Here is a 19,821-nt window from a genome sequence, read left to right as displayed (position 1 = left end):
TGGTTGTTTACTCAGCCATAGTTGAGCTAGTCTCGATCCCGGGGCTCCTGGAGAGGAAATAAAGGGGCAAGTTTCAGACACAAATTGGCTTCGCCCGCCCGGCCCTCGCCCCTCTCGGGGTTCTCGGGACCGGACCTCCGGCGTCTCTGGAACAGGGTCTGCCCCTCACCTGCAAGGGCTGGGGGGAAGCCAGGAGCGAGGCCGCAGTGACGCGGGGCCACCAGTGGTCTCCCGTCCCCGGGGGACAAAAGGGCCCTCGTGGCCACCACGGCCTGAGCGCGCTTGGCGCACCGGTGCCCCGACGGGAGGCAGCGCAGGCTGCGGCGTGGGACGCGCGCCTCGGCCAGGCCCGCCGGCACCTCCCGGCCGTGAGCCCGGCTTCCGCGGCCCCCGCTCGGCCCCCGCTCGGCCCGGGGAGCGCGGGCGCCGCTGCCTGGGTCCTGCTCCCACCCGGCTGGGTCCGCAGCCACCGCGCCCCCGGCCGCGTCCACACAGGGCCCCGCTCGGAGGGCGGCGGCCCTGGGCACCTGCTGGACCTCCCTCCCGGGCGCCAGGCGGGGCGGGCGGAGGAGGAAGGGCCGCCGGCGACTCGGGGTGCCCTTGGCCCCGTCTGGGGGGTTGGCCGCTTGGGGTTTGTTCCCTGCGCTTGGGCAAGGATGATGCGCCCCCGTCCCCCCCCCCCCCCCGCCCCGCTCCCCGCCACCGATTGCTTTTTAGATCTCTCGCCTTGTCTTCTAAAAAGTAGATGCTTTGACACTTGCTTCTCCGGTCTCCTCCACCGGCCCGGGAGCCCTGCGTTACTGGAGTGAGCACCGAGGGGGCGAGCAAAGAGCCACATCTCCCCGTTTCGGGCTCCCCCGACGTGGGACCACCGGGCCGACGCCCGAGAAGCCTCCCGGGCTGGGCCGGCGGCTGCGCGGACCGGGGGTGCCGGGGCGCGGGGCGCGGACCCGGGGTGCAGCCCCCCGCCCCCCTCCCTCCCGGGTGCGCGCCCCCGGCGGGGGAGGGGCGGGGGGGGCGCAGCGCTGGTGGCTTCGGCCCGCGGCGCCGCACCGGGTCCCCGGCCCCTCGCGGGCAGCAAAACCCGGCCTGGCAGCCTCCGGCGGGGCCTTAAGCCGGAGTCCAGGAGAGCGATGCCGCTCGGGTCCTGAAGCACGCCCGACTTCAGTGACGTCCAGTAAAGGGAGACAATTTTTAAGGAAAAGTTCTGTTTCAGTGTGATTGGTGCCTGGGACGAGCGGTGGTTGCCTGAGCCTCAGTGCATTTCCAGGAGAACTAAAGAACACATTTCAAACGGCGGAGAAGTGGGGTGGGGGTGGACGGAAGGGAGCAATTTAGGGTTTTTAATTTTCTAAACGTTTCAATTTAAGCAAACACCTGGGGGCTCCAGGCCGCTGTAATTCCAAAGACAATTTTCCCAGTTTTAATTCGATTTGCATTTTTCAACTTTGATAATTTTCAATTTCATGGCTGAGTACACATGTAAACATGGTTAGGTCGTGTTTTTCGCCCCTTGGACGAAACAGAACGTCGCTTGTTTCGGAGAGCCGTGGGAGGTTACACCCTGTGTCCCAATATCTGCGAGTTTCTCCTGAATTATTTTCCAAAACTTAGCGTGGCTTTGCCTGGGCTCCGGAGATGGTGAACTATTACAAAATATCTAAGCTACTCCCGAGGTGTGGGGAGGTCTGCACAAACATTGCACAAAGGAAAAGGTAAATAGAACAAATTCCTCTTCTACATGGAATCTATTCCATTTTTACCCAGAGACATTTAAAAATACATTTTGTTAATAGTCTTAATCCAAACGTGGTCAATATATCTTCTACCCCCAGAAATATTTTCAGTACAAATTTCATAGCTAGAAAGACAAGCCTTGAGAAATACAAAGAAATCATCTTTGAAAGGAGAGGTTTAATTGGCATCATTGAGCTATTTTATCAAGCATAAAATTTAGAGGCAAATATGAAGTGCAATTGGGTAATTAGCTTTAGTCATAGCCAAGCTGATATTTAACAAAATAGCACTATCGATGACAACGAAGCTAGAATGCTATGAGCTGCATGTGAACAGCTACACCCAAGACTGCAACACAAGTGGTGGAGCAGACGGCACTCTGTTATTCTTCCGTTTCCTCAGGACACAGCAAAGATTGTACATGGTGCAGAGAAATAGTTGAGCCTCGTCAAATATGCAGATGGCTTGGTACATAATAAATATATCAAAACCCCAGGTGCATCCTCCGTCACAAAATTGTACTAAGAAAAGGGAAGGGGTTCTAAGAAATGGCCTAAGTTGTTATTGCTTATATAATAAAATAGCGATCTAATTGCAAGAACTATCCCTCATTAAAAAAAATTGCTGAATGTACTTTATTGTGGAACACTCGATACTGTGAAATACATCTCTATCTGAAGTCCTAAGAATTTATACATTACAATATCTGCCGTTTTTAAAATTATTTTTCTAAAATTGTAGAGCTCATGGACAAGATTAAGAACTTTTTTTTTTACAAGATTAAGAACTTAAAAAAATTAAAGATATTAGAGTTTTGGCATTTGGGGAAGAATAGAATCAGGAATTAGATCTGCAAGACTTTAAGAAATCTTTTCTGCTTGAGGCTGGCTGATATTGAAGAACTGTATGTGAAGTTCAAGTGATCTAAATTGAGATTTTTTTTTTCATGTAAAAGGCACTTAAACAAACAAGGAAAGAATTCCATTTGAAATAGGACCAAGTTGGAAAGAGAAAGTTGCTTAATTTTTAAAAGCACACTCGCTGCAGGCTGATTGTGTCTAATACCTTCAGGGAAACCGTGCTTTATTTATTATTTGGCTCCTTTTTCTAAAAATTATTGAATTTTAAATGATCATTGTTTAGGATTTGCACAATCTTTTATATTGTGATGTTGTGATGACTGGCAATTATGTCTTTCTATTTATTTTACACAAATAGATGGGAGAGTGCACACATTCAACACAATCACTTCAGAGCAAACCTGTTCCTGCAGATAGAGCTAAATGAAGGGGACCTAATTAAAACAAATGGTCTATTCAGGGAATTGCAAATTGTGGACAATAGGAAGCATCTTTCTCTTTTTCTACCAGTAATTGAGGAGTAAATGAGGATCTTCCTAAGAACCTCAAAAGTTTGATCATCAGAGTAAATTTGCCAATTTAATTCGCCTTTACCCCCCCCCCCCAAAAAAAAGATCTGTACCTAGGACCCTGCTGCCCAGTCCAGCATTGCAGACCAGGAATCCGCCCCTCACCCCCAACTTTGTTCAGCTGGGTCTGAGCTGCAACAAGCTTATTAAAGACAATGGATCTTGGGAAGCACTGGGGTGGGGGAAGGGAGGCTGAGAAGGAATAGCCCAAGGAAGTCCCTGGCAAGTATTTCAGCCAGGTGGGGACTTTCAGAATTGGTACCGTAAGGAGCCCAAAGCACAACCCTTTCTCAAGAGCTTTCCCTACAGATTTAGGAACTTGGGAGGCCATGTCCTTTGGGAGAGATGTGAGTTCTTGGAGGAAGACATAGCCCCACCACCCCAAAAGACCCAGCTACTGGAGATGGGGAGAGGAGTTAGTTGAGGATGTTACAAAAGAATGGTGGTCTGACACCCCTTCCTGATTATCAGGTGCCTGAGGGAGGGGAGGAGTGTATGTGGTGTGTGTGTGTGTGTGTGTGTGTGTGTGTGCGCGTGTGCAAGCGCTCGCCTGTGTATCAGAGCGAGAAAGAGAGAGGGATTCAGCTGACTGTAAGGAAGAAATCCCGCAGTTACTGTTAGTTGTTTACTGAGCCAGGACAAAATCTAAACAGCGCTTTCCACAATCAATGAGGGGATCGCCTCGGGTTCCAGAGTTGAGCTCCCTAAATGAGTCTGGCATTCTGATAACTGCAGGTTAGCACCTGAGATCAGCTCCTTCCCACTGCTCGATGCTGGCAAGAGATAGGGAAGCATCTTGTTCCTGAGCTCTGTGAAGGGAGAGGCGAGAGGGGGATTTAATTGTTTGGCTGGGTGAATCGAAATGTCCTTTTAAAGCAAAGAAATCAAGAGAGATTGGCCTTTAATTGGCAAACCGCTGGTGGGAGGGGAGTGGTCATTAAATGGAGAGTGCACAAATATAGATTGGATGTCTGCCCCTTGCTTGTCCCTGTAAACCACCAGAAGATTGCATTCACCCCTTTTCTGGCAGTCTTGAGGAGGCTCAGCACTCAACCTGCTTGTGGGTGAATGTCACTCTGGATGCATTCTCTCTGCCTCAACCTAACACCACAAGTATCCAGTTTAGAGTGGGAGTGTGCTTTAATCTAGAACTCCATGCACTTTCAGTGCCCTAGACATTCCTGTGTGTGGCACTGGCCTTAGAATCCAGTTGCCCAGAGCCTTCCCCCAAATCCCCAGATGGTAGATGCTAAGTCTGCAGGAAACCCCACACCACTAAAAACTTATCTTCCGATAAGCCAAAAAAAAAAAGGAGGTCTCTACTCCAAGCCTGTTTCCATGAGGGCCCTGCTTATTCCACACTGTGTCTCCAGGGCCTGGCGCGAGCTGGTGTCAGCCACCGTCCCCTGCACACACCATGTGCCACGCGCAGCTCCCGCGTGAACGCTCGGCTTGGGTAGTGCTTCTCTTGCAAACCACAGGCCTACTGAGTGCTGGGCCACATCCTATCCTCCCTCTTTGATGGAAGCAGGCCAGTTCTCCTGGGCCAACATCCTATTCAGGGGCAAACCTCTGAGGCCAGTGTTTATCCAGATCTGCATTTGTATATATGTGAGGGGGAGGCCTGCTGTGGGGGCTGGGACCTCCTATTCCTGCAGCTAGGGCTGGGGCCAGGGCAGCACTGGAGCCCAGCTGTGGGCGGTGTGTGCATTCCAGCTGTGCTGTCACCTGTGCGGTCTGGCCACCAGGTGTGGGTCAGGGGGAGGTCAGAGGCAAGAATCTCTCAGAACATTCCCGGCCCCTGCTCCAGAGTCCCCAGCAAGGAATACGGCTGGCAGGCTACATCTCCAGAAATAATCTGGCTAGGTGAATTGTTTAAGCCCATGTCAGGTCACTCTTTCTGCCCCTAACAATTTTCTCTCTTCCCTGGCATTTTCTCTCTCTAATCAAACCCTAAGAACCAGGGGATCCCCGGGTGGCTCAGCGGTTTGGCACCTGCCTTAGGCCCGGGGAGTGATCCTGGAGACCTGAGATCGAGTCCCATGTCAGGCTCCCTGCATGGAGCCTGCTTCTCCCTCCGCCTGTGTCTCTGCCTCTCTCTCTCTGTGTGTCTCTCATGAATAAATAAATAAAATCTTAAAAAAAAAAAAAAAAACCCTAAGAGCCACCTAGCTGCTGATTCCCTCCCAGTCTCCTCCCCTCCAACATTAGCCAGAGTTCTCCAGCAGCTTCAGAGGGGTGCAGCCATAGCCTGGTCTGACTAAGCCTCTGGCCGGCTTTGAGAAACCATGGTCACATAGGAATATCATGTTGCTTCAAAAGGGAAAATAATCCAGCGTGATCTCAGACATAATACATTCTAATCTCTTCTAGGACAGCAGGTGAGGTTTTTGCTGTCCTTGCAAGGAATACCCACTTCTCCTTCTTCTGCAGATCTTCCTGTTTCTTTCCAGCCTTCTCCTAACATTTCAGGCTTCGCCTCTACCAATGGCAGCTCACTGTATTCTGGAGAAGGCAGATTTCCTACTTCATAGAAATCAGAGGGTTCTGTGCTCAGGGTCAGAGGAGGCCAACGGAAGTTGAAAGAACATAGAGTTGCAAGACATGAGTTTAATGCTGAGCTCTGAAATCAGAGCAGGTTCCCTAACTTGTCTCCTCCCCAGCTCCACAACCCATAAATTCTGACATCTACCAGTGGGGGGTGGGGGGTGGGTGGAGCTCAAAGGAGGTCATGTTCATGAAGACACCTTGCACAGTGTCTGGCACATGAGGGACCCCACTCATTGGTGCTGAAATGAACAAAATTATAATAAAGAAAAGAGAGAGAGGGATGTGTGGGGGTGGCGGAAGCTGAGAAACACCAAAATGCTAGGACAAAGGACCCAAGTTTTGCTATGAATTAACTCACTTTTCTGTGTAGAAGGTGAATTATCTCAGCCAGCAAGTGGTTGAAGATACAACTTCTTTCTGCAAACGAACAGCTCAATTTAATGTAACTCAGAGTTGTGAGATAAATGAAAAAGATAATGGATTGGTCTTTTTTGTCTTAAATTTCTTGGATTGGGGTTTAGAAGTCAAGGCAAGCAGAGAGCTGGAGCAGACGGTCTATGTTTCATACCAGGGACTCCACATGTTAGCATTCTGATTCCTTTGCTAAAGATGCCTCTGGCCTCCATACAGGACTCCCTATGACCCAGGTCCTGCCCTAGCTGACATGTCACCCTGTTCCTTCATAGAAAATAACATGTAATCATCCTCTGCCCTTTCCTGTTCTCCAGCCATCCACCTCATGCCTTAACTCCTCTCAAGCTTTCTCCTCCAAACACTTCTCAATATTATATTTCCACTTCCAAGTAATATGCTTTTAACAACCATGTCTTCAAATTAGCAGTGTGTGTTCTTTTTCACATGATCAAAAATTTCCCAATGAAATCCATTTAATAATTATGGCTGCTTTGTGAAAAAAGAAGGGATAATGAATTGGGATCATCTTTCTAATGAAATAACAAGTCAAACTTCACACGCACCCAATCCTGTTTTGATTTGCTGGGGTCATTACCAAACCCAGTCCAAAAACATCCCCGCTGATTCTTGAGCCCTGTGGTTTTATTCTTTTCAGATAAATGAAACAATAGAAAAGCTGATTTACCTATGCAGGAAGTCTAGTCCTCAACCTTCTAAGCAAGCAGAAGCAGAATCCTTTCTTTGAGAACTGAACCACAGCAAACAATTTCTCATTCCGAAGTTCTAATGGCTAGAAATACTCTGGTGTTTCTTCCTCACACATGTTGTTGATGCTGAAATTTTTCCTCTCAGTTAGCTTGATGTATTAAAGTTAAATAAACATGACGTTGCTGGCATGGTGTCCTGACATCGGAGGGAGTATTACTGCTTCTAATTAGCTTCAAGAGGGGGGTAAACCTCAGACACGTACTCCAATGAGAAAGTGAGACCTCTATTTTTACATGAATGACAACAGCTTAATTTGTGTTGCTTCTTTTAGCAATCCAGCTATCGGTTGTGTTTTCTGACAGTGAAATATTCCCCCTTCTTTGGTGGTGGTGGTGGGGGGGAGATAAGAAAAGGAGAGGAAGAGGAGGAGAAGAGGGAGAAGAAGGAGGAAGAGGAGGAGAGGAGGAAGGAGAAAAAAGAGAATAGGAAGAAGGGTAAAAGGAAGAGGAGGAAGGAAGAAGTGTAAAGGGTAAGTCATCGATGACTTTTAACGGGGAACCTAGTGAGGAAGACAGGCATGTGTGAGACCAGTCCATGTCTTGCTGGCAATGAGCTCAGAGCTCTGAGGAACAGCCACTGCTGTGAGAAATTGAGAATAAGCATACTGTTGGGAGGACAGTGTTGCTAAAACAACTCTGCTCTCTCTACCTGTGCAGGAGAGGGATCTCAGTGGCAGCTTCTTCGGCAGAGAATATACAAAGAATCTGGAAGAAGCCCCATGGGTGCAGGGGCTGAGGGGGAGGGGAGAATAGGAATCACCTCCAATCTGGCAATAGGGACCAGGACAGAATGACAGCTTGTAAAGTAAGCCTCCATCAGTCTCCCAGGAGACAGCCGGCCTCAACTTGGGTGTTCCCCGCTTGTTAGCCTCAATCATAATTGGTCTCTCCTCCCATCCCACGTTGTTGGTTTTCTGTGTGTGGCTTTTGGTGTGAGCGTGTTAGGTCATCAACAAATACAATGGCGGGAGGGGGTGAAGGGGGACACACATGATTGTTTTAAAGAAGAAAGGAGAAAAAAGGATAAGAGAGTGGGCAGGAAGGCTGTGAACTGAATGGGGAAGATGCCCCAGGATTTAGGCTTCCGAGGCAACCCTTGGAGTACTCTGGGGTTGGGCACTCCCTGGGAGTTTTGTCAAAGGGAGAAGCCCTCTGGAGGTGGGGACCTCCCTGAACCCCACTGGGGACCAGTATCTATTCTGTGCAATTTTTGTTTGCTTGTCTCTGGAGGTGCCTGCAACATCCTGCCCATATCTGGTGAATCTCATCTTAAAGGAGTTTAGTTTTTTTTTTTTTTTTAAACAATTGTGGCATGCCCTAGAAAGGATGTGAGTCTGAAGCCGAAGGCCTAAATCTCGCTCACCTCAGGGCCCTCGAGGGCAACCAGGCACATGGGCATGTTCCAGTTACCCTGTCCCCATCGATTTCTTTTTTTTTTTTCGATTTCTTTTTAAAGTTTCTCCCACTCTCCTCGTGATTCTTATTTTCTCCATCCCTCTTGTCTTCTTTTCTCATCTTCTCAGAGGAAAACCAGTCCTGGGCATAGAGGCTATGAGAAACTTGTGATCTGAACTCTAAAGCAGAGAGAGGGACAGAGCAGATACAGAACACTGTTTTTGCTCAAAGAGGACACATAAGGTTCTGAGAAACTCAGATATTTATTTACCGTAAGAAGAACTTTTAAGGGGGAAAGGAGCAGCAGAAATGTAATTAAGTCAAGTTGCAGACTGTGGGGGAAATTTTTTTTCTTGTGTTTGTGTTTTTGTTTTCATTTCACTCCATCACCCTTTGGCTGGCAGGGGTGTGTGTGTGGGGGTGCAGTTTGCCATGGTGCTGTGGCCAAGGCTGGTCTCCACAGCGGCCCTGACCCAGCAAAGGCATCTGGGGTCTGAAATCTTGCTCTTCAGCTAAGGCTAGGATAGCAAACTGGGGTTGGAGGCTCTAAGGTGTGTGTGTGTGTGTGTGTGTGTGTGTGTGTGTGTGTGTTTGCCCCCGCGCACGCGAAGCCTCTTCCCTGCGGAGGACGGACTTGGTGTCTGCAAAGTCAGTGAGCAATAGTCGGCACCACTGTCCTGCAGTGTCCAGGCCCTCGGTGGGTGGGGGACTCCCAGAATGTTCCCTGTCATATTGCCTCTGCAGGGTGAAGATTCACCGCCAGAAAAGGCCCTGCCGCTTTCTCAGGACGGTTCTGGTTTATACATTCCAGAAGACTCGCCTCAGCGCACCTTTCCTGCAAGGCCTGCAGTACCTCCGGGCCCCCGACGACGCTTAGGAGAACGCGCTGCCCCCAGAAAAAGCCAGTTGCCCCGAGGTACTTCCAGCTACCTTCCAGAGCAAACACCTGCCCTAGGCCCTCTTAGCCTCATCTCGCTTCCCGCGCCCCACCCCCAGATTAAAAGGCCCCCAAAGCTCTGTGGACCGGCTTTTCTTTATAAAGCCGGGAGAAGGCAGGCGATAAGGATCGGGCGTTTAAATTGGCCATTTGGAAGATTACATCTCTTCAGCGACGGTCTTTCTTTCAAAACTCGCACTGAATGGAGGGCCGCGGCTACCCCGCACCCGGCTCTCCAACGACCGGGCACCTTTTCATTTGGCCGCGAGTGGGCTGGGCCGGGTGACAGGGCGCCATCCAGGGCCCCGGGGAAGGCCGCGGGGCGACACTTGTCTAATGACAAGTAATTGACGGATTCGAGGCCATGCATTACCAGCGGAATGGGAGGCATTAATTATTTAAAAACGATTAGCCGAGCCGTGTGTCCTGCAGGCGTTCCATCTTGTTTAGGGACGGTAGCCAGCCGAGAGCCAGAGCCCGGGTTTCGGAGTGCGGCAGGTGCGCTCCCCAGCCCGCCGCGGGTGAGTGGGCAAAGGCGCGCGGCTCCGGGCACCGGGGAAGGCGGCGACGGGGCCCACGGTCCCTGCACCGAGATACCCACATAACTGACCCTCTCAATCACAGGACCGATTTTGGGGGTTCGGGATCTGGTGATTCCAGGGCAGACGGGAGGGCACTCCTCTCCCCGCCTGGCGAAATACCTAGAAATCTGCGCGGATTTCGGAGGCCGGATGTCTAGCCCTGTTACAGCAAACACCCTAGGGGAAATGCAGATTTCAGGGAATACCTGGTATACCCCAGAAGAGACACGACTCTGCAGTACCCTACAGCCTGCCCTGGAACCCCGAGGTTCCTGCAGTTTCAGCTGGCAGGCTTGGAACTTCAAGTGCTCCGAGCGTCCTCCCCACCGGCGGCAGAAAGACACGATTGGTTCTGTCCGGCCCCCCAAACCCCGTTCTCCCGCCCCGCAGCGCGCCCCTGTCCCGGGCCAGCCTCTGGGAGAAGGAGGATAAATTGCCCAGTGGCCGGTTCTGTCACCCCCACGAGCCCCCCGCTCCCCGGACCCGCTGCTTTCCCCCGAGGCTAACGAACCTGTCTGCCCCGGTGCACGCCTGTGCGTAAAGGGCACCGGCCACTTGTCGCAGCAAGAAGGAAAGTTTACTCCTTTCTTAGGAAGGCCGCGTCCCTGCCCTGCTGCCTGATGGCGTCGACCCCCACTGCCGCCCGGCTTAACGGGCTTGGGGCACACGCCTAGACCAGCCTGGAGCCGGTACGCCCCGGGCACCAGGAGGAAGGGCCTCGCCACCCTCGGGCCTCTTCCCCTGCCCCTCTACCAGCACGCCGCTTTCCGCTACCCCCACCCTAGACTCTGAGGCCAAGTCAGGCCCCCACCCCCATCCTCCCACTGTCCCTGGGAAACCTAGGGCCCTCGGATCGAATCCCCAGCAGAGCGGCTGCAGGAGCCTGTGCGGGCTTCCTGTAGCTCGGGGCACCGCCAAACTCTGTGCTCAGAACCCGGAGTGGATCGGCGTGCGACTCCTCGCCCCCCACCCACCCACACCATTCGTTCTCGGAAGTCCCCGCAGAAGAGGCCCCCTCCCAAACCCGGCTGTCTGCCCGACTTCGCTCCGCCGCGCTGTCTTCCCCCAGCCCCTCGGGTCGGAGCTCTCGGAAGGGAGACGGACTGGCCGGGGGAGGGGCGGCGCGCGGATGGGCCCGGGGGGCAGACGCTGTCCCGGGGATCTGGGCACCGACCCGAGTGGGCGCGCTCCCTACCTGAGGTGCGGCGGGCGGCGGCGGAGCGTCCAGCGCGCAGAGGGAGGCGGCCGACTGCTCCGAGCCGAGGCATCTCCGCATTTATTTGAGCTCAACCCGAGCGACTGTTGACTTTAGCACACAAAGCAAAGATTTCACTGCCCGCTAGTTTAAAAATGAATATTTTACCAAGATATCGATCAGCGTTATAAAATTCAGTTAAGTACAATGGGATCCTAGCAAAAAAAAAAAAAGAATAATAAAGGAGGGGGAGGCAATATAATATCTGTGCAAATTTGCTGAAGTGTGACGTGGCATGGAAAGTTTACCCTCCTGGAATTCGGATCTAGGATGTTTTTTTCGGTTGTTTACTGACTTTGTTTATTCACAGATCACGGTTGCTTAAACTGACGCGCGGACGGCGCAGGGAAAAGGAAGAAAAAGAGGCAGAGAGGGGAAAAAAGAAACGGCGCACCCTACAATACCTAAGAGTTGGGGAAAGCGGGCGGAGGGTTCTTCGAGCCGGGAGACGGCAGCGGGGCTGGGGGAGGGGTCTGCGGCGGGCGGGGGGTGATGTGTGTGAAAGACACAAGAAGCACAGAAAAGCCTCCGAAAGCGCCCCGCTCCCCGACATCCTTTTTATGTATTCGGACAGAACTATATCTTATCGGCCGGGATCAGTGGAGGGGGGAGCGCTAAGTAGTTTAAAACGACCCTCGCACAATGGGCGTGCGATACGAAACATAGCAGGTTAGGGCAGCGCTTTCAGCCTCCATTGTCCCCCACTCGGCCCCCGGCCCTGCCTCTCGGCTCCTTCGCCACGGGAGCCTTTTATGTGATAATGAAACACATTTCAGGCCGGGCTCACGACGTGTGTGTCCTTGCCAGGGGGGAGAGACGGGCCTGATTGCTGGCCGCGGCCTCCGGTTCCCCGCCACCCCGCCCCAATTTCTCTTCCTTGTGTTCCAGGGACAATGTGGCATCTTAAAAAGGGATTTGGAGACGGTTGGTGGGGAGGGGGGCCGGGGGAGGGCAAACACTCTCAAACTATGGGAAGGCCAGGGCTTGAGGGGGCAGACACCTCGAAAGGTGGCAGAGGGTGAAGCCCGAAGGGATCCCCAGGGTTGGGATGAACCTGGGACACTCAACAAGCCCAAAAACCTAGTCCCTGCAAACAGGGTCCTGAGCCGTGCAACTTTGAGACAAAAAGTCCTGGCTTCAGAAGCCTGCGGAGAGTCATTGCCCACTGTAATTTCGCTGTGCATCCTACATCCCTAAGTCTCCGGAGACATTGGCTCCTGCCCTCGCCCCTCCAGCCTGTAGGCCCACACAAGCCCCAGGCAGAGCCAAAGCCGGGACCTTTTGTGCGCCCAGGCTGCGCTTCCCCTCTGGGGTCTCCAGTTGGGCCGCTGCCTACTTAGGGCAGCTATGCCATCTGTGGGAAGACACAGCAAGATTTGTAAGAATTTATTCTGAGTCTTCATACTTTTGTATTTTTCTTTTGAGGCTCCCAGGACACCTCCTTATACTCTTGGCCCTGCAATCCTGGCTTCCTAACCTGGGCTCACTGAGTGTGTCCGAGACATCGGTGTTTGTGGTGAGGACGGAGTAAGCACATCCACAGACCTTGGGTTCTCACCACTGGCCAGGGTCACTTGACAAGCAGTGCAAGACACCCTCTTATCCTCACCTCATTCCCAAATATACCTTATTTTAGAAAGGAGATTTGGACCATCACCCTGAGTGATCCCTTTAAACACTAGTTCCAGGAGAAAGTCTTGCTTCTCCAGATCTGGTGCTGGAGGGGAAGGAGGTGGTCCCAGAAGCCTCCGTGCTCTCTGGCTACAGCTAGGACGGCCGAGGGGAGTGTAGGCAGAGGCCTGAGGCTAATGGATCCAGGCAGAGTTCCCAGGTCCGCAGGAGGGTAACGGGGTGCGGGAGAGGCAGAGATGAAAATCCTGCATCAGGAATTTGCAAATCCAATCTGAGCTCACCGACTTGAAGGGAAGCCTAAGATTGGAAATACAGTAAAATCCAGACTTCACCTCAGAGCAGTTTCCCCCCCCACCCACCCCCTACCCCCTCACCCCCTACCCCAGGAGCCCAAGAGAGATCAACCACAGTGCACCTTCAGGTGGCCCAGATGGGAAATTGAGATACATAGTTATCTCCTGACTTTGAAGATAAACCTCTGTCAAACCCAGGAAATGGTCCACCTCCGATCTGTGTTTCATTGTGTGTAAAGATAAACTCAAAACTCCAAAAGTAATCATAAACAATATTGAATTCTATTTAATGATGAGCTTGCTGAACTGTTTAGGGGGAAGTATACTGATGTCTGAAATTTACTTTGAAATGTATTCAGGTCTATGGCCATACCACCCTGAATGTACCTGATTGCATCTGAAATGCATTTAGAAAAAATAACCTGAATTGACCAATGGAAGTATAGTGAAACAATAACTGTAGGATCTGGGCAATGGGTACATTGTGTTCTGTAAAACCTGTTCAACTTCAGTATGTCTGAAAGTTTTAATAATAAAATGTTGTCAAAACAACTGTCATGCCCCCCTTCACCAAAAGAAAATGAAATCTGCAACCAGCCAGGATCCCCCCCACACACACATTAAATAATATCTAGACTTGTTTATTTTTTAAGTCAGGCAAAGGGAAAAAAAAATCTTGAAGATTCAAGGTGTAAAACTGGCAATAACACTTTAATATAGATTTGTGGAACTCTGGCGCTTCCAGCCAGAACACACATTTATAAGCCATAAATAAAACACGCAGAAACCATAAATTAATCAGACCCGAGACCTGGATTTCACCGTGTCAAGAATGGGAATGCATTTTTTTTTTCTTTTTCTTGGTCATTTACAACAGACCCTTACATCTTTTTTTTTTCTTTTTAAACAATAGTACAACTCTGTTTCTCTGTTAAAACTACATGGTTTTACACTGAGTCACTCACAAAAGTTTGTGGGTTTTTTTTGTTTTCTGTTTTGTTGTTGTTGTTGTTGTTGTTTTAATAAAGTAAGACTTCCCTGCAACAGCAGCAATGGAGGAGAAGATGACAATGAAAAATCAGAACTCGCAAATGCTTAAAAGAAGCAGGCGTCTACACAGCAGTGGAGATCGGAGGCTTTTTGCTCTTTTCTTCCTCTTTTTTGTTTTTTGTTTTGACTGTTTGTCTTCTTGCCTTCCCTCCTTATATAGAATAATATCAGTGTGGCCCATCTATTTGGGAGGGAGAGCTGCAGAGGGTGAGGGGAGACTGCTGTCCTGGGGGTGGGGATGTGATGGTTTTCTTCTTCCTTGGATCTCTCCAACAACACCCCTTCTTCAAACTCTCCGCCCCATTTCCTCTCTCTTGTCCCTGTCCCAGGCTAGCCCGCTGTCGGGGTCTTCTTAAGAGGAGTTCATTATGGGCCGGGAGTACACTCCCTGGTAGTAGGAGGTGTCTGCGGCCAGGGGCGATGCGTCCAGGCCGGCTTTGTTCGTGACCGGGCCCATGGCCAGGCTCCCCGGCATCGGGGAACCGTAGCCAGGGTAGTGCATCACCTGTTCATAGGCCTTGAGGTCCATTTTGTGGGGTTGATGGTGGTGGTGGCTGTGGTGGTGCTGCTGCTCCGAGGACATGAGGTTGTTGATGGAGAAGGGGTGGTTGAAGGCGTAGTGGTGCTCGGGCTTAAGGTGGGCCTCCGGCGGCAGGCCGGGGTGGTGCGGAGGGCCCAGCAGGTGGGCGGCCGCCTGCTGCTGCTGCTGCTGCTGCTGCTGCTGCTGCTGCCCCGGCGAGGGCGCCGGCTCCGGGGGGCTCAGGGCCGCGGCCGGCGTCCCCTTCAGCTCTCCCAGGGGCCCTCGCTTGTGCTCCTGGCACGGAGAGGCGCTCGAGTGGGGCGACTCGGTGCCCGCCGCAGTCTCAGAGGCCGGCCCGGCGGCCTCCCCGAGCTGACCCTGCGAGGCCTGGGCCGCCGCGGTCGCCTTCTTGCCCCCGCCCGCGGCCCCCGAGGCCTCCTTCAGGGCCAGCTGCTTCTCGCACTTGAAGCGCTTCTGGCGGCGCAAGTAGCAGCCGTTCTCGAACATGTTGCCCGAGTCGGGGTGCAGGGTCCAGAAGGAGCCCTTGCCGGGCTTGTCGGGCGAGCGCGGCACCTTGAGGAAGCAGTCGTTGAAGGACAGCGAGTGGCGGATGGAGTTCTGCCAGCGCTGCTGGTTCTGCCGGTAGAAGGGGAAGAGGTCCATGATCCACTGGTAGATCTCGCTCAGCGTCAGCATCTTGTTGGGGCTCTGCTGGATGGCCATGGTGATGAGCGAGATGTACGAGTAGGGCGGCTTGGCGTGCGTGTAGCTGCGCCGGTACGTCTTGGGGTCGCGCGCGCGGCTCAGGCCCGCCTGCCCGTACATGGGGCTCATGGAGTTCATGTTGGCGTAGGGGGCGAGGCCGCCCATGGCCCCGGCCGCCTGCCCCCCGAGCGGGCTCAGGCTGGGGCTCAGGTGCGGCCCCATGCCCGCCACGCCGGCCGCCCCGGCGGAGCCCCCCATGCTCGCCATGGCGCCCGCCCCGGGGGACATGCCGGCCAGGGACGGGCTCATGCCCGCGCCCACGTACGACGACATATTCATGGAGCCGGCGCTCATGTTGCCGGAGCCGCTGCCCATGGCGGCCGCGGACATGCTCATGTACGTGTTCATGCCGTTCATCCCCAGGCTGGCGTTCATGTTGCTCACGGAGGAGTAGCCCTGCGGACAGAGCCCGGGAGCGAGGCGCACAGGGTTAGCACCGCGGCGAGAGCGTGCGCGCCCTCCCACCCGCCAGGCCCGCCCGGGCGCCCTGCCTCCGGGGAGCCCTCTGGGGACCCTTCCCTCGCCCGGTCCGCGTCGGGGACGCCGTGGCCGCCGCGCTCGGAGAGCGCCGGGACCGCCCTGGAGGAGGCGGCAAGCAGGCTGCTGCCGTTTGCCTGCGGCCAGATCCCAGCCCTTGTGCGCCTCGCTTGGATTCTCAAGCCAGGGTTCCCCGGAGCCCCCCTAGGCCGGGCACCTCGAACGCATCCTCCCTCCGCGACTGTCCGGCCGGCACACCGGGTCCGCGCCGCGGCCTCGGACGCCACCTCCGACCCTGGTGAACAACCGGAGGGTCCCAGCCCAGGGCGCCCGGCGGCCCCAGGCGGAGGTCGTCCCGGCGTCCTCTCCGCTCACCCTCCCCCCCACCCCGCCCCGGGACCCCATCTCTGGCCCCGGGGGAGCCGAAACCCAGTGCCCGCGCAGGGTCTGGGGCCAGCTGGAGGCTCTGAGCGGAGCGGCAGGGAGGAGACCGAGGACTGGGCTACACGCGGCTGGGCTTTGCAGCCACAAACTTTCTTTCTCTTTGTTCCTAGTCTTTGACTCTGCTTCCACCTCGGCCCCCGACGCCTACCCACCTTCTCTCCAGCTCCCCACCCCCTCGCCGGCCGACCTCCCACCCCTCCCCAGCCGCGCGCTGCCAAACATAACTCTGTTAGGATAGTGCGTGGCTCGGCCACGAAGAGGATTTGGAGGCGCCGCAAGTCAATATTTGATCACAAAGTTAATATTATCTCAAGGCTAACAGTGTGTCGTATAAAAAAGAGACCCATTTGAGTCGAAGGAGGGTGGAAAAGGCGGCTGCCCAGAGCGGCTGGGGGTGGGGGGCGGGTGCCCGCAAGAGGAGCGGTCCTGAGGCTGGGAGACGGTGCGAACGCCGCCACCCTGCTTCCCCCTGGAAAAGGCGAGTGCCTACCTCCGGCTCGGCATAGTAGCTGCTCCAGTCGGACGGCTCGTGCCCTTCCATCTTCACCGCTCCCAGCATACTGGAAGCCGAGTGCATGGCAGTTTAAAATTTAACAGCCACAACAAACGACCAGCAATCACCCCCCCACCCCCACCCTCTTAAAAAAAAAAAAAAGTCAGCCAAGGCACCGTCCCCTCCCTCCCTCTCTCCTCGCACTCCCTGTCTCCGGCTCCACTCCCTCTCTCTCCCTCCGCCGGCCGGAGGCGGTAGTTGGAAGGGGCGGGAGGGGTCAGCTACGGGAGGAGGGGGCCCGGAGACCAGAGGAGGTCGGCCCCGAGTCCCGCGGCAGGGAGCGCCGCCGCCAGCCGCCCGCCGCCGCCGCCGCGCTCGCGGGCTGCCGGGCGGAGGCCGAGGTTGGCAGTGCCGAGCTGCCCCGAGGCGGCGGGAAGCGCGCGGCGCGGGGGCGGGTGGGGGGGAGAGGGAGGAGGTGGAGAGGAGGAGGAGGAGGAGGAGCAGGAGGAGGTGGAGGAGTGGAGGAGGTGGAGGAGGAGAGGAGGAGGAGGTGTGGACCGCGGAGCGGACAAGTGCCGCAGTGACGTGGGCGGCTGGTGATATAGCGCGGCGCGCCGGCGCCGGCCTCCAATCCCCAGACCCGGGGCAGCCCATTTGAATAATCAGCTCACACCTAGGTGAGAGGGAGCCTCGGCCGGCGCCCGGCACCTGCCCCTCCGCGCCCGGCGCCCGCCCCACTGCCGCCGCGCCCCGCACCGTACCGGGCCGGCGAGGGGGCGCGCGGGCGAGCGGGCGCGCGGGCTCCCTGCCCCAGCCCCCTTTACCCTTGCGCGCGCCGGGAGTGCCGGTGGCAGGAGGGACCTGGGTGCCTTCCTCCCCGCGAGCGGCCGGAGCTCTGACCCCCGCCCGGCCCCAGAGCGCCCGGTAGCCCCGTTGCAGAGCCTTAGAGATGCCCCATTGACTCATCCCGGGGTTCTTCATTCTCAGCGCTCATAACCTGTCAAAACGACAAGACGGTGACAGAGCCAATTTGCAAAGCACCGTCGTATTTAGAAAACCTGTATACACACCTGGAACTCGCCTGCCGCTGCTCCTGGGAGGCCCCTCCCTGTTACAGTTCAGACCCGGGGCGGCTCCGGCTGGCGTGCGGGGCTCTCGGGGTCCCGCAGCCGCGGGTCTCGCCTCCTCCGAGCCCGGCTCCCACGACCGACGGGGACGGGGGGGGGGGGGGCGTCGCAGAGCGCCGGGCGCACTCGGCCCCGCCAGCTGCAGTCGACGGTCGGGAGGCTGCTATTTGTCTCTGACATTCAGGACGCCGTGTTTCAAGGTTACTTTGCAGTCACAACCGAGGTGCCCACAGCATTTCGTAACTAAAACAAACAGGGCAAGAGGTGGGAGGTGAGGCAGGACAAGAGAGGGGGAAAAAAAGGAATCGATAATGGGACACATGGAATTTACTTCGGGAGAGTCTGCGTTCTCTGCTTTCTTGAGGGGCTCTTTTAGAAGAATCAGAAGTTCCGCAACCATATACTTCCTTCTTACTTTTGCTCCAGCTTCGGGGTGCAGATTTTCATCCGTTCTGGGCCACCTACTAATACCCTAGGGATCCCAGATTGCAGGGTTCGGGGTATTACAGGTGTTCGATGTGAACTTCTTTTCTTGGTTCTAAAAACATGCTGGGCCATGAGCATCCAGCCCCGTGGCCCCCATCTCAGAGCTAAAGAAGTAGGAAATAATATCTGGCCCACCTGTCCAAAGTTATGGGAATGGTGTCAGAAAACGGAGGTGAGGTGGCAGGCACTGAGCTGAACACCAAGAACAGAAGGTCTGTGTGAGGGCCAGGCTAGGAGTACAGGGAGGAAGAGCAGTCCAGGTAGGGAAGCCACCCCTTCTCTTCACCCCAGGTTATCTCAGGCCTGAATCGCTTTGAACCAGATGCAGTCTCAGGCAGCAACCCCAGCGCTGAACCGCAAACTGACCCGTTCATAGTGAGTGGGTTAATAAACCCACCCCTAACGAGTGCCAGGGCAGGATCCCCCAAAGCCAAAGTCTGGGGCTTTGAAAGCCTAGCGCAGCGCAGAGTTCCCTGAGAGGCAGGCCGGCCCGGTGCACCCGGAAAGTCTGTTGTGGGGTGCATGCACACTCAGTGCATGCGTGGGCTGGGGAGCATACTTGGGAAGGCAGAGCTCTCATCTTATCTCAGCTCCTCTCATCTCGCCTCAGAATACAAAGGGAGCAATTTAATCTTTCTCCCAGGGTTTGGGAAAGCGGGGTATGCACCGACGCTCAGAAGATAAGTTTTTCAAAGCTTTCTGCATAGACCCAGAGTAGAAATGCGACCACACACACACACACACACACACACACACGCCAAAAACACACTCCCCCCAAGAGGCGCCTCTCGTGTTCAGTAGAAAAGAGACGTCCAAACAGACAAAGCTGTGAACAAAGCCAGACAACTTTCTGGTGTGTATGGACTTGAACCCAATCTGTACATGTATGCGTTCCACTTCCCTTTCACTTTTTGCTCCTGATCGAAAATACGGGTTTAGAAATTATTCCCTGGGCAAAAGGAAGGAGCGGAGCCGGGAGAGGAGGTCCGCGGGAGGAAGGAGCGCGACCTCCCCAAGGGGCGAGCTTGAGAGCGAGGCACGCAGGTGCTCGCCCCAATGGGTGGTCGGGGGCGGGGGGGGGCTCGCCCGGGAGCGCTCCGCGCCGGCTCCCGCAGTGATAGGGCGCCCCCTATCGGCTGCGCTGTCCTTGGGCGGGACCCAACCCTCCTCACCCCTGCGCGCTCCTAACCCAGCAGCCGGGCGCCCGGCACCTTTCCTCCCAGGCCTCTCCTCACGCCGTTGGCGTTCCTTTGGAGTTCCCCGGAGTTCTGCGCAAACCCCAAGCACCTCCCGGCGCTCGCGGGCGCGGAGGGCTCGGGTCGGGGCCGCTCGCAGGAGGGCCAGGGCGGCCTGCGGGACGCTCTAGGCATCGGCGACGGCGAGAAGCCCGAGGGTTCCCGCGGCCTGGGGTCCGCTTTCTGTCCCCGGCGCGGACGTCTCTGGAGGCGCCACCTCCCTGCGCACACCCC

The 19,821-nt window shown here is 55.0% G+C and overlaps 1 protein-coding gene across 2 annotated transcripts; it reads right to left on the bottom strand.

Annotated features, from left to right (window-relative positions):
* Window positions 1-13,615: 13,615 nt before the first annotated feature.
* Window positions 13,616-17,937, bottom strand: FOXA2 (forkhead box A2). Of its 2 annotated transcripts, XM_035705525.2 has the most exons (3): window positions 17,810-17,937; window positions 16,737-16,806; window positions 13,616-15,721 (listed from the first exon to the last, which is right to left on the bottom strand). In XM_035705525.2, the coding sequence occupies exons 2-3, from the start codon at window positions 16,803-16,805 to the stop codon at window positions 14,393-14,395; spliced, it is 1,398 nt and encodes a 465-aa protein (XP_035561418.1). In that variant the 5' UTR covers window position 16,806; window positions 17,810-17,937; the 3' UTR covers window positions 13,616-14,392. The 2 variants fall into 2 exon arrangements, with proteins under 2 accessions (XP_035561418.1, XP_025324887.1); XM_025469102.3 differs by lacking the exon at window positions 17,810-17,937 and having other exon boundaries at window positions 16,737-17,156.
* Between the last annotated feature and the right edge of the window lie 1,884 nt (window positions 17,938-19,821).

This window comes from Canis lupus, chromosome 24 (assembly GCF_003254725.2).
Source record: "Canis lupus dingo isolate Sandy chromosome 24, ASM325472v2, whole genome shotgun sequence".
NCBI classification, from domain to species: Eukaryota; Metazoa; Chordata; class Mammalia; order Carnivora; family Canidae; genus Canis; species Canis lupus.
This window is presented reverse-complemented; position numbering and strand designations above follow the sequence as displayed.

Coding starts and splice junctions, on each gene's coding strand:
- FOXA2 (XM_025469102.3), bottom strand. CDS start 16,823: ATGCACTCGGCTTCCAGTATGCTGGGAGCGGTGAAGATGGAAGGGCAC. Junction 15,722..16,736: donor GCTACTATGCCGAGCCGGAG/GTAGGCACTCGC, acceptor CTCTGTCCGCAG/GGCTACTCCTCCGTGAGCAA.